The sequence below is a fragment of the Anolis sagrei genome, chromosome 4, assembly GCF_037176765.1.
Source record: "Anolis sagrei isolate rAnoSag1 chromosome 4, rAnoSag1.mat, whole genome shotgun sequence".
NCBI lineage: Eukaryota > Metazoa > Chordata > Lepidosauria > Squamata > Dactyloidae > Anolis > Anolis sagrei.
The window spans coordinates 103,530,249-103,544,694 of NC_090024.1; the positions used below are offsets into that span (position 1 = coordinate 103,530,249).

The following is a 14,446-nucleotide window of genomic DNA, read 5'->3' on the forward strand; positions in this document are numbered from 1 at the left end:
CAGTATCCAAACGTTTTTTCTCCAGGTCAGAGCAGAACAGAAAAACAATCAACTTTGTACCCATTTCTCTCTGCATTCCCTTATGGGAGCCGGGCAAAGTTCCCAATAGTGTTCCTTCAAGTACAACACCCCTCCCTCTTACAGCAAAATGGGTTTTCATGGTTTAAATGGCTTGTAAAAACCGAAGCATGTTTGAAGAGGTTAATCTGAAAAGGATGAACTCTCTAAGTCAGAACAGACACAAACAATTCCTTTCAAAATAGAATGAATTTAAAGGACTCAACAAGTTTGCATGGGCTCGGGCAACTGGAGGTCAAAACAGAAGTGCCTCTGCCTCTTCCCAGCAGATCTCTTTGTGCTTTCGGAACAGTAGGGTGCTTGGCCAACTCTGTGCCCTCTTTTTTGAGACCTATTTATTTCAAGAGAATCCAAGATGGGCACAAATAGCAAATTCTGAGCCTTTGCTGCAGAAGTGATTCATTGCTAAGTTTCTTGCTAACTCTGAATAGAAGAAAAAGGGAGCACTGCATGCATACAGTATATGCATTGCCAGCACTATATAAATTAGTTTGTCAGTCCTTATAAATCCTTCTCTTCTTATCTCCAAATCTTATTTGTCTTTCCTGTATATATTTATTCAAAAGCAAGTTCCACCAAGTTCAGTGGGGTATATTCTCCAGTAAATATTGCAGTTTTGATGAAATTCAATCTTTCTGTATCCCATTCTGCCTTGCAAGTATTATTCCAAGGATTTTTTTTTTTGAAAAGGGGGAAAGCTTGTTGTAAATCCTGTTTGAATCCTATGTACCCACATTTTTTATAAGGCCAACTGGCTAATCAATAAAAATTGTTGTTGTTGTTGTTGTTGTTGTTGTTGTTGTTGTTGTTGTATGTTTCAAGGACTTTTGCAAGCTGTATAGTTTTTAAAATAATAATAATTTTAAAAATGTATTTCAAAACCATAATAGAATCATAAAATTGGGAGAGACCTCAAAGGCGATCCAAGATTTCCCAGCAGCTAGCTATCCAGTCTCTGCTTAAAAACTTCCAAAGAAGAAGACCCCACCACACTCCAAGGCAGCATATTCCATTGCTGATCTTCTCTTACCATCGGGAAATTCTTCCTAATGCTCCACCTTCCAGATTAATCCTTTATATAAAAATTAATAATAGTTAGCAGAGTATTAATTCTGCCTGTAATAACAAGACCATCTTTTGCCAGCAATGCCTGCATATCCTCATATTATTATTTTATAAAAATATTCAACATGAATCCCATTATGTCTGCTAGCTTTGTTATTTTTAAATTGGTTATTTGCTTTGCTCACTTCCTCCAAACTAGGCAGTGCTGAAAACTCATCCCTCATTTGTTGTGGGATTTGCAAGAAAACCTCTTTAACTATGTTAGAACTGTGGTTGAGGAGGTTAACGATAGCGCTCTTTCCAACATTGTGCAAATAGATTTTTTTTGTCCTTGGGAATTTGGATTCTATGTAATGAATGTAGAGGGTGTATGCCTTGATTTTTTTGGCCATAAATGACCTTTGTGGCTTCAAAAGATCCCTCTGCATCATGGACATCTGCAAAGTGTTGGATTTATTTAGCTTTTAGTCCACCAGATATCCTTAAGTTCTCCTAGTCTTCTTTGGATCTTTTGTACTAGCATAAATCTTTTTCTTGGCAGCACAATTGGTGTTTTTTTTGTTGATTATATTTTTGTTGATTATATGCTTGTACACCACTGTGTAGGGTGTACATCCATGTCCCATGAGGAGTGGCTTACATAGTTGGGTATGTTTAACCTGCAGAAGCGAAAGTTGAAGAAGACATGATAGCTAGGTTTAAATATTTGAAAGCACAAATGTAATAAGGAAGAGGGATCCAACTTGTTTTCTGTTGCCCTGGAGACTAGAACTTGGAGTAATGAGTTCAAGTTACAAGAAAGGAGATTTCACTTTAACATTAGGAGGAATTTTTTGACCATGAGAGCTGTTCAAGAATGGAACTCTCTGCCTCGGAGTCTTTTAAACGGAGGTTGGATGGCCATCTGTCAGGTGTGCTTTGATTGTGCTTTTTGTGCATGGCAGGAGGTTGGACTAGATGGCCCATGTAGTCTCTTCCAACTATTACTCTATGATTCTATGTGTTGAGATAATTTTCTAGAAAACCAGGGGTGACAAATATGTAAAAGTTCCAGCTACTAGTCAGGATAGTGATGCATTAGGGTAGAGACAAAGTGTTTCTGATGTGGACTGGCTCACTGTGTACATGGGCCGCCATCTCCACCATCCCCTAGCACAGAGAAAAGGGGCCTGTTTTCCATTGCCAGTGCTAGATAACTACAGAGCTTAAGGTTTTTCTCCTTTACTGTAGAATGATCCAAGGAATCTCATGGACAGAATGCAAGACTGACAGAACACACATGAATATACCCGAGTAAAAACATGATATCCACAACAACCTCTGTAGTCCATCTTTTTGAAGCTGTGTCTTTTAAAGAAGCCCTGGAGCTATCAATATGGGAATAACTAATATCTAAAGTTATAGTTAATGTAACAGATGTTTGACTTTTTTGAATCTGTCTACATGTAATGTAAGGCTTTATTAAGCCAGTTTGACTAGTCTCTCTGTTAATAATGTGCTTTCTGGAGTTGCCAGGTGAATTTGCTGCAAAAGCCATCTGTATTGTAAAGCCCCTAAGAAAGCAGATGTTTAGTTTTAAAATGCAATTGGTCAATATGTTTTTATTCTACCTGTTGTTTCCTCTGAAAGAATTTAAAAGGCTGCAGAATAATAGGCCCTACATCTATACTGTTAGACTTCTAAGAAGCCAATTCAGTACCATGTTCTTCTATTTCTTTAAAAAATAACTACCTGTCAAATGGTTGAAAAAGGTAGAATAAGATTAAATCTGGCATCTTTGGAGCTAGCAGTCTCTTAAGTGAGTGTTATTTTTCCTGCTTCTAATCTAGCAAAGGTTTCAGGATAACCTTCTGATGCTGGTTTTGACAGATTGTTCCATGTGGATTGCCTAACCCACATAATGCTCTAATTAAAGATACATTGATTGTGTCTGCTTTTCTCTTGCTTTCTAAATTTTGGTCACAGCACTTACCATTTTTTCTGGCATATTAGATGACTTTTTAATCCTGGAAAATCTTATGAAAAGTTGGGGGATGTCTAATATGCTGAGTATAAAATAAAAATAATAAGAAGAAAAGAAAATGATAAAATCCAACTCCCTTAGCGGTACAGCCTGGGGAGGGAGGAGGAGGAGGAGGGCGGAGGGAGGGTGCGGGGAGGAGGAGCGGCAGGCCGCATTGCCGTGGAGGCCAGCTGGGGGTGATGGTCCTCTGGGCTGTCCCCACTGCCCCAGCTGCTCTCGCCTCTCTACTTTCAAGGCCCTCCTCCGCCCCCGCCACTCTCCTCCACTAAAGGCCACTGGGCTCATCTTGGCCCAAGGAAGCGCCTCCAGACTACGACTCCCAGCAGCCCCAGGTGGCAGCGTGCCTTAGATGTGCTCGCTGAGGCATTCTGGGAGTCATAATTCTTGCCGCTCCTCCTCCCCGGACTCTCCCTCCCTCCACCCTTCTCCTCCTCCCTCTCTCGCTTGCCCCGCATTGACAAGGTTTGCACTTGGGATTTCTTGTAACTAGATGGGCATAGTGTTGGAAGAGGGTAGTTTTATATGGCGGTATATCCCTAACTTTGTATTTTTTCTTGAAAAGTTGGAGGTCGTCTTATACCCCCAGTTGTCTTGTATGCCGGAACATGCGGTACCATATATACTTATGTATAAGCCGACCTCATGCATTTATGGATTTTATGGGACTCTGATGTTTTGTTTTGCACAAGTCACAGCAGCAGGAACAGCTGAACAAAATGTGGAACTATGTTCCCTGATTTGTTAACTGTGTTATTCCCTGATTTGTTTCTTTCACAACAGATCAAATAAATCTGAAACATACTGTGAATTCTTTCTTGGATGCCCTGGGACAGAAAAAAAAATCACAAAAGATCCAGGGATCAGACAACACAGTAAATTAAAAAATTGAGGTGAAGCTCTGTGGTTTATTTGGCTGTTTCCTTTGCAAGTGGGAATGACATCTGCTAGTCTGCTGCTTGTAATAACTCACAATTCCCCATTGATCTTTTGCTTACCATATTGGGTGTCCTTTTATTACAGTTTTATATGAGTGACTCAATAATCTCAACTAAGCTGCTGTTATTCTAATATATCATATGTGTTTGTCTGACTACAAAATCATTTTGAATAATATGAACTGAAGATACTTACACAGCTACTTCTTTGATGAACTGAAGGTTTCTTCTGCATAGTTCTCTGATGATGCACTGAATATTTAAGTTAGATATATTGACAAGTTGTCCCTGGGTTGGCTTTGTAGCTAGATATATTTCTGCACAAAAAAGAGTGGTGAATTGAAAAGGATTGGGGGGGGGGGAGGAAAGTCTTATAGCTTTGTGCTGTGACATTTCTATCACTTTTATAAAAGTATTGCATGCTTGTTTCTGGCTGTTAGGATGTTGTTTAGAAAATCTCATGTTGTTCTGTGGTATTTACCACTATGCCTTATAACATTTTCATATAGTTCCAGAGAGGGTGGGCGTGAAGATATACATACTATCACAATAAAGAGCATTCAAATCATAATCAGCTAGTGTTGCTATGCTAATACTAGGTTTTAAAATATTAATTTATGGGACATTCTCAAAACTACAAAATTGAAATTGACTAACTAACTGACTGAAGGTCTCTTCAGATGTGTCTTGAGACTGTTCCCAAGAGAACCTGAATGGTGTTCTGTTTATTTTACCAAAGCACAACACGGACATTTTGCCATCAGGGGAGCATTATTTTGGCAGATGAGGCAGAAAATCCCATCTCTGACCATGGCAATCTAATGGCAACAAATTAAATAAGCAACATTTTGCTGACCTTCCATGATAATCAGAATCTGAAGCAACTGTTGTCAGCCTGCCTAAACATAGAACTCCTTTCTCTTCTCTGTTTTTGTCCTATGGTACAAAAGAAAGGTGGAGGAAAAGGAAGCAGAAGAAGAAGAGGAGGTGGTGGTGGTGGAGGAGGAGGAGGTGGAGGTGGTGGAGGAGGAGGTGGGGGGGAGGTGGAAGAGGAGGAGGAGGATTTTCCAAGCTTTGGATCTCATGTTCATTGGAACATTTATTCTTATTTCAAGGAAATGATCTTTAAAAGCAAATGTTATAGATATTCCCCTTCTGGATTATTCACACTTCCCAAGATTCCCTTGCTGGGTCTCTGGCAGAGTAGAAAAAGACCAATAACTATGAAAGACATTAACTACCATGGCAAACAGAGTAGTGGTCATGCAAGGCAATCAGTAGTAAATAATTATGGAAGCTTTTTTTCTACTGATAATGAGCAATTATGTTCCCCAAAGCTCCCTCCCACCTACTGTGCTCAGTCACACCACCTACATTTCTGTGAAGTTTTAAAGGTCTCCAGTTATTAGGCTGAGGTTGACTAATTAAAATCTTCTTCCCCTCTTTCATTCTTTGTATATGTGCATGAGAGGAGATGAGAGACTAATGCTATAAATTACCGTAGTTATCCTATGCACTTCTTATACTAGCTATACTCAAATGCTAGTAAAAGATACTAAGTTCTGTGGGTAGATGTTTATTTGCTTGCTTGGTTCTTGAGCAGACCAAATGGATTGCGAAAGACGATATTGGGATTGTAATATAACTCTGTCCCACACGCAGCAATTGTTTTCAGAAGTTGAAGTTTCTTAATATCGCCTTTCCCTTTCTTTCTCTTCCCTGTATCCCTAACAGTATGAATTGCAAACACAGGAAGTGACACCTCCAGTTTGCACTGTGGGAGTTGTGCATTTTTCAAATAAATGTGTTGGCACATTTTTGAGACAATATGTAATTCAGATTTATTCAGATCAGCCACTGCATTGTGCCATATATAATACCGTTTCTAATAATTTCAGGGTTTTTTCCCCCTGAAGATATACAGTATTACTCTTGGTCTCTTGGAACTGATACCCAGAGTTTCAACTTACCACATTCAGCAATGTGTCGTCTCTCCGAATTGTCTATGCCCTCAAGGGAATTCTATGCTATGCTTCCACTCAGGAGTTTCTAGGAAATTCATAGAGAGGATGCTTCTCTCAAAATTTTCTGTCTTCCAGGGTAACTCTAGTAAATAGAGTTACCTATTATCCCTGGTTTTCCCATTTCAATGCTAAATTCAGAAATGTATCCCCTGTGGATACAGGGCTCATATTGTAGTAACTTGGTTTTTTTTCTTATTGATTTTGCTTTCTCAACCACTTCTTACATTATGTGGGGTCTGTTTGTAGTGATTCTTCGATCTGCACTACTGCTCTTCCAAACATTTTAAAAATGAGAATAGTGGTGATAAAAAGTAGTGGTTCAAAAAAAGTAAATTTCCTTCTCCTTTCTTTTTTTTTTAAATTGAAGTTATTGTGCCATAATGCGAAAATACAATTTCAGTGATACACTGGTGCACTGAAGAAATATAATCTATGATTTAACAAACAGAGAAGAAAAGTGTTGTTGTTGTTGTGATATCTTTCAGAACAAGAAATCCACTTGAGGGTTGGAATAAAATACTGTAACTGGTGTGAAGAAATGCCAGAAGATGACATCTTTGTTTCAGTGTTGCTGTTCTTTTAAAGTACACATGGGCAAACTTGTTTGCTTGGGGCTGCAATGCGGGCCCGGCCAGGAGAGCTAGGCCAGGAGGGAGGGGGACCAGGCACACACTGGGTGGGGAGGGCCAGGGAAGGGCAGGGCAAGGTTCATCCTCAGGTTGTTCTCTCAACATAAAGACAGGGCTACTCACCACATCCTTATGCTGGGAGAAAGGCAAGACATGCAGCAACTGCTCCGATCCTCCTCCCCCAATACTCGGACTGTCCTCTTGGCATTATGCCAGGAGGAGGGTGAGACAGGCAGTGACTGAGAGTACTCCGGAGGGCTGTCAGTTTCTGCATGCCTTCCTCCCTTGTCTTTTTGCCATAAGGATGCGGTGGGCCACCATGTCCTTATGCCAAGATGTCAAGGAAAATAGGGAGGGCCTGAGTTCAGTACCCAGGGAGGGCGCATCTAGCCCCTGGGCCTTAATTTGCCCATGCCTGTTTTAAAGAGATGCATAGCAAAAAATTACCACATCTTTCTGATATGTTTGCCACTAAAAGAGTCCAATTGCACGGTTTAAATTTTTGCCCTTTGTTTTCATCTGTTGTTTTCCACAAAGCTCTGACATTTTCCTCCTTTTATGGAAAATAAACTGTCACCAGCAGCAGCTGTCCCATATCAGTAAGGAATTATTATTCTTTAAAAACTGGTGTGCATTTAAATACTTGGGAGACCATTGGACAGAAGGATGATTGGTTAGGTGATTGATTGAGATAGGTTATTGAAGCAAAAAAGAGGGTGGATATGAATATTATATTCAAGTCTCTAGGTTTGCCTTCCTCTTCTTTCTCTATCATGAGAAAGGAATAAAGTAATGAAATCTATTCACTTCCACATCAATCTACATAATGCACTTTCTTATCAAGAGAGTGCAATGGAAGTCATCTATAGTACTTCATCATGCCCTTCATGGCTGGCATGTGCCCTAAAATAGCTGTGATTAATGGTAGTTCCCTGGATATTCATATTTGTATGCATTTCTCACCCTTTGCCTTACTCCATCTCACTTCTTTCTGTTACTCATTTAGAGGAACTCATTAGTATCATCATGTAAATATCACACACACACACACACATATATCTCACAGAATAGGATAGGAGGCACCATATAATAGCCAAGTAGTAGATATGCTACAAACTTCAACAGATTATTATGTAATTAGGCTTAATAGATCTAAAAGTGGAAGTGCAATGTAAAATATTGAAACAACCATGCATTTATCTGCTATGGATATAGAATCATGTAAATAATTTGGCATTACATTGTAATACTAATTACAATTTAAATAAAAAAGACTAGTGTTATAAAAATGAATAAAAGAGGAAAAAATCTTATCCCCAAAGAATGGGAAGAGGAAATGAACAAGAATAATTTACTCTGGGGACTTAACATGATCTTAGTCCTTAGATGAAGTCAGCATTTCTTCCCAGTTTCTGAAGAGACTAGGGGAAAGTTAGAAGAGACAAAGGACTATGAGGATGGCAACAACAATATTTTGGTTAACACTTCAACATCATCATAAAGCATTCAATTTTGTCCTTTTTTACAAAAAAATATTTTATTGATATTTTCAAATACAGTGTTGCAAAACATTTTGGAGAGTGGGGGAAGGGGTCAAGAGAGATAGGAAGGGTAGTGTGGGAGTTTCAATGGTAAAGGGGCAGATAAGAGGGGAACGAGAAGAAGAACAAACAAAAAAGAAGAGAAAAAACATAAAATGTGGTTAAAAGAAAAAGAATACAATACAGGTTCAAAAATACAAACAGAACAAAACAGAAACACAGGTTGACTTCCATTCTTCTTCTTGGTGGAGTATGTATTTTCCTTCTATATTCTCTCCCTATTTAGGGAGTGTACCTTTAAGATTTTTATTTGTTTATTTATTTGTTTTTGTTTTTGTTTTTGTTGTTTTATAATTTCCCCCTTTTCATTACAGCAAGTATCCTCTCTTATTTCTGTTTCTTAACTTGGGTGATACCCTTGAGTATTTAATTGGTTTTCTTATATTCCTCAAATAGTTCCCACTCCCTTTGTTTCATCTGTCTCCCTGTATTCCCCCTTAGGAAGTATGTCAGTCCATCCATGTCCCTTATCTCATAAAGTTTTTCTAACCATTGCTCTTTTTGTGGAGTTTGATCTGATTTCCAGAGTTTTGCATACGTTATACATGCCGCTGTGGTCATATATGTAAAGAGAATGTCCTTGTTTCAAACCCCCCGCCTCCGCCTATGGCTCTCTCCAATAGAGGCAAAACAAAGAAGACTCTTGGGCTGGAGAATCTGGCCAACTTATAAAGACTTGTTGAAGAAAAAATTGAATTAAAATCACAAGAGGAACTAAGCCAAACATATGTGAACTTAACTTAGCTTCAATACTTACTAATAAAAGACACATACAAGATAATATGAATAGATTTAAAGAGGACTTCTGGGAACAATGGATAAAAACAGATTAAAAAAACACAGCATTCAATTTTTTTCTGTAGTAATCTATCTGTTGAAAGATATGGTATATTGATATTTCTATTTCCACACTTTGATGAGGACTGAAGCCAAGATGGTTTGCTAAGGGCCAATATCAACAGATGATCATAAGGTTTATGTAAGTGCTTCCATTGCTGCCATTGAAACCTTGTAAATTGCCCACCCTCCTGCCCATGCATACCCCGAATCTCCCCTCTCCACCACCTCCCACCTTCCAAATATACTTCAAAAAACTGGAAATCCCTCTGAAGGAAGGAACTAACAATCCAGACATTAACAGAGATACTGGCTTTCAGTATGTTGGATTTACAGCCTCAGGAAAAGTTTAAAATACAAATTTTGCAATTATTTGTTATTGAGAAATGTGTAAGTTGACCTAACAGAGTGTGCCATTAACATTACAGGATTTGTGGCCCTTGAGATGACTGGTAAGGACCTCTGAATTTAATCAGATGTTCCTAAGCAAAGCAAGCTAGAAGGCATCATAACTTGAAGGCATAAAATTCCCATTAGAAACTTCCAAAACAATACATGTCAGTTATAATACTTCAGCACTACATGTGCACTATATTTAAAATGGCTTGGAAGCTCAAGCTGGTACAGAACACAGACTCGGGATTCTGACTGCATTATGGTTGTATTTTTTTTCCTCAGCTGTTCTGATCCCCATTCAATTTCTAAGCACAATATAAAATATTTCTCCTAAATTAGGAGTGTAAATTCTGACTACATTATGGTTGTTGTTTTTTTCTCGGCTGTTCTGATCCCTATTCAATTTCTAAGCATAATATAAAATATTTCTCCTAAATTAGGAGTGTAAATTCTGTGGTCCTCCAAATGTATTGAATTGCTGCCATCCACACACCATTAGCTATTCTGGCTAGGCCTTTTGGACCTTACAGTCCAGCAACATCTGGAGATCCACATAATTCCCTCTGCTATCTTGGATCCAGCTGTTAGTCCTAACTAGACTACCCCTCACTGAATCAATGGAACTTGGGCCCCATTAGGGAGAAAAGCAGGGTATAAATAAAGATGTATTATTTATTATTATAACTTGTATTAATATTGGCTTACTCTGGTCTCATTTATTCAGAGGGTCTACTCTAATTGGGGATTAAAATTTTGGTTCCTGCTCTGATCTTAATTTTTGAAGGTCTAAATGACTTGAGAATAGTTAACATGCAAGTTCACCTTGTCCAGTACAGCCTGAACCTTCAGATCTCCTTTGGAGGCCCTGCACTACATATTCCCATTAAATGGGGTTAGATGTGTGCTCATTAAGGAGAGGGTTATTTGATAGTGACAAAATAAATAAATAAACCTAATTATGGAATAGCTTTCTAAGTCCTAGCCATACTTTTAAAAATCAAAAATCTCAATAACTTTTGTTCTGTCACGCATTGGGTCTGAACAAATTGTCTTTATTCTATAGGACGTACACTTTAAACGCAGTGGGAAGCCGGGGTGCCTCAAAGAGAGATTCTTAGGGAATTCCTGAAGTAATGGTCTTTACAGTCTTTAATGGCACAACAAAATCTTTATTAAGGAACAGATAACAAATCTTCAGACAACACTTCAAGGTTTTCTTGTTCTAGTCTTTAAGAGACTGCCACTGACTTGGATTAACTGTACATTCTTAGCATAAGGAAGAACCCTTTATAATCTCTCTCAGGCTGTGTATTATCTGGGCCTCGCTGGTTTGGGTCTTACTACCGATCCCAACTGCTTCTGGACATCAAGTAAATCTACCAGCCAAGGCTTGATGATACTTCAGCTGGAATTCAGTGGTTCTGTAATGCTGTCCTGTGGGAACTTCAGGGCTGTTTTCCCCTCTGGTGTTGTGAGGCTGAGAGGCTGTGAGCTCTCAGCCAGAGCCTTTAGGATCTTTTCCTTCTGTACCTATTTCCCTGGATGATCCCCGGAAGATTCTGAGGAATGAATCTTTTCCTACGGGATGAGCTGTCTGCGTCCTATAGACTAGCTTCCTTGTGTGTGACTGACTAAAAATGGCTCCCTTCTCTTCTGAAAACCCAAAAACGGGTGGAACTAAGGAACCTAATGATGATGGACAGGTGGCCTGCCCTATAACTGCAAACTTTAACAGGAAGCCACCCTGCTGCAAAATCTCAAGCCTTGGGCTGCAAGCAAACACTCAATACAAGGCAAATAAAGTGGGAGCTTCTGGTATGGCTGTACCAGCACAACTTTATCTTAAAGAATTATGTTACTATTATGTTAATACAACAGCCTACTTATCAATGTATTGCCTATTTCTGATCCTACAGACAATCTGGAATCTGGAGGTTTGCCTTGAGAATGAAAACATTAAAAAACTGACATAGATCTAAATCTGCAAGTTTTGGGATGAAGTAAGAATGTATGATTTAGAGTTTAGCATCTAAAATATATGCCTATATATTTGAGGTTTAACATCCATGTCCACAGGTATCATAACAAGGGCCCACATATTGGTTAGATTAAAATGTTTAAAATAACATTGTTTCGAAAACTGCTTCCGATTACTAGTGCAGCAACTGGGAACACGGGAGGCAGAGGAGAAGAACATGTAAAATGCAATGGCAAGTCTAGTGCTGTTATTGCTGCTTATTCAGAATGGGTATCATGCTATTGTCAAAAATCTAGTACTTGAACCCCTTCTACCTATTATAAAAGGATCATATATCACCAACTTTATTCCCATTAATATTTTTTTATCATCTTTTTGCTATAAAACTCCTCTTTTCTAAGCTACAGTGGTTGAAGTCGTGGTTACAATGTCAGTGGGATGGCAGATCTCCAGATTTCAGTATGAACCCGAAAGGAGCTATCCGGGTGCTGTCAAAATAGAAACAGTAAACTGAGTACCTCTTTTAGCCTCTGATACATGAGATGGGATGGTTAGATATTTTTTCCCATTTGTTACTCTTAATAGTGCAAGGTACTTTTTATTGCTATATGTCACTACTTTGTTATACCATTAAAACATGGGAAACAAAAATATTGAAGTTTTTTAGTAGCCGTTCCATGATTTCACTATCTATTCCACTACTTTCTCTTCTTCCCATCTCTGTGAAATAGTTTCATTCTTATTTATTCTGTATATTTAAATTCTTTGAGATGTGTACATATTCTACAACTTGTCATAGAAACTGATGATCTTTTACTTGTTGCTTCTACAGGTTTATATCCTCATATTGCTCTGTGGTGCTTCTTTGCTTTGTGGACATTTGTTTGTTTCAAGAAAAACTTGAATTTAGGAAACAAAGCAGCAATGCAAATGGAAGACAGAATGGTTTTCAAGTAGAATAATCAGGTGAAATCATTAAACACAGCCATATTGGCTGTGTACTGGCTAAAATTGCTTTTTCTACACAACTGTTAAATTAAAGGAGCCCTGTCCTGTTTTCACCCAGTTGTTCTATTTTCAAGTTTTATATAACTGCAAGACTCTTTGCACATCCAACTGTATAGGTTGGAATAGAACATACTAATAAACACAGGAGTGTACCATGTTAAGTTTTCTGCTCTTTCATCCCAATCCCAAGATCTGTTGCTTTCATGTTGTGCATAGCATGACTCTTGTTCCATAATATTCTGTTGGCATCATTAAAGGAAAACTGGGAAAACACATCACACGCACACTATCTATCTATCTATCTATCTATCTATCTATCTATCTATGAATATGAAACTGAAGAGAGATGGAAGAAAAGGCAGATGGGACTACTATCAGCCTTTTCTGACTCTGACATATTTTTGGGCTAGAAGTCTTTCATATCAATACAGTTTGCTGTTATCCATGGTATTGCATATCCACATAAGGTCCAGGAATTATAGAAAAGTCATATTATATTTAGCACTCTCCAATACTTTATAGTATACCACAATTTGGAGTTTATCTTCTCACCACTAGGTTAAATTGTGTAATATTCTGTGTTTTTTTCTAGAGTTTGATGGTGTTTAAGGAGTAGAACTCCTACTATGTTACATGATCCACTGTTACCCCATTTACGAACTCATGCAATCTCTTTGATCTTCCAGAGAGGCTCTTCTCTTGCTCCCGCCCACATCTCAAGTGCAACTTGTGGGGACGAGAGAGAGGGCTTTCTCTGTGGTGGCACCCCAGCTCTGCAACTCACTCCCCAGAGATATTAGGCAAGCCCCCATGCTAGCAATATTCAGGAGGAATCTGAAAACTTGGCTATTCCAATGTGCCTTCAGTGATTAAATGTAATGAAACTCCCTGACCAAACTTTGCACTAAATGTCCTTAGAAGCACTTTATTTATGGTTCATGCAATTGAATCCTCTCTCATTCTCAGATCTTCATCCTGATAATATACATCGTCCTATCTCCCAGTGTTTTTTTAAATTTTAGCCTTGAATGTGGCCCTGCCCAGTGAAATCCTATTTTTAATTGCTTGCTCTGTATTGTGTCGTTTATTATATTTATTTGCATTTTATGTATTTTATTTTTTGGTATTGTTATGTTTTTGTATTACAATGTATGTACTGTACTGATGGGTGTGGCCTCGTGTAAGCCGCACCGAGTCCCCCTGGGGGAGATGGAGCGGGGTATAAATAAAGTTTTATTATTTATTATTATTTTTATTACTGCTGGAATGACAAAAGGGAGACATGAGAAATTGTATAAGGAATGTGAAATGCTAGCTTCTTGGATAAGTATATGCATTATCTTTTTCAATGTGCTGCTCACTGACTACTCCAACTTAACTTTCCACACAGGGCCAAGCCTCCTCTCCCAGAGTGCACTTCAGCTTAATTCCAAACCTGAAGGGTCTTTCCAGTATCCATCTAGCTACCACAGCAACCAGACCCTTGCCCTTGGGGAAACAGCAACGTCACAGCTCCCAGCACGCAGCAATCAAGTCCGATCTGCTATACAGAACTATAGCCAGGTAAGTTTTCAGAAGGAACCTTTATATTTCCTTTATGGAAAATAGCATTTTGAAGCACACTATGGTTGAAAAGAAGTGTATTAGCAAATAGAAAGACAGAGTGCTTTACTTACAGAGTTTCGTTCTGCAGAATGTATGTCTCAGTAAACATCATGATTAAAATAATAATTCAGCAGAACTTGTGACATATTCATATTTTACTTATTTGTTTCGAGTCTGGTTACTATTGTCACAGGAGATATAAATTTAAATATTGTGTGTAATTTAATAAACATATATAGTATGAGGCACATAACCATAGATCTGTAT

General features: G+C 38.4%; 1 protein-coding gene across 9 annotated transcripts in view; it reads left to right on the forward strand.

Moving 5' to 3' along the window:
• CTNND2 (catenin delta 2) overlaps positions 1-14,446 on the forward strand; it is a 623,732-nt gene that overhangs the window by 303,034 nt on the left and 306,252 nt on the right. For all 9 annotated transcript variants that reach the window (XM_067467540.1, XM_067467541.1, XM_067467543.1 and 6 more), the window contains one exon: positions 13,965-14,137. In XM_067467540.1, the coding sequence (XP_067323641.1) occupies positions 13,965-14,137 (173 nt within the window). The remainder of the gene's footprint in view (positions 1-13,964; positions 14,138-14,446) is intronic.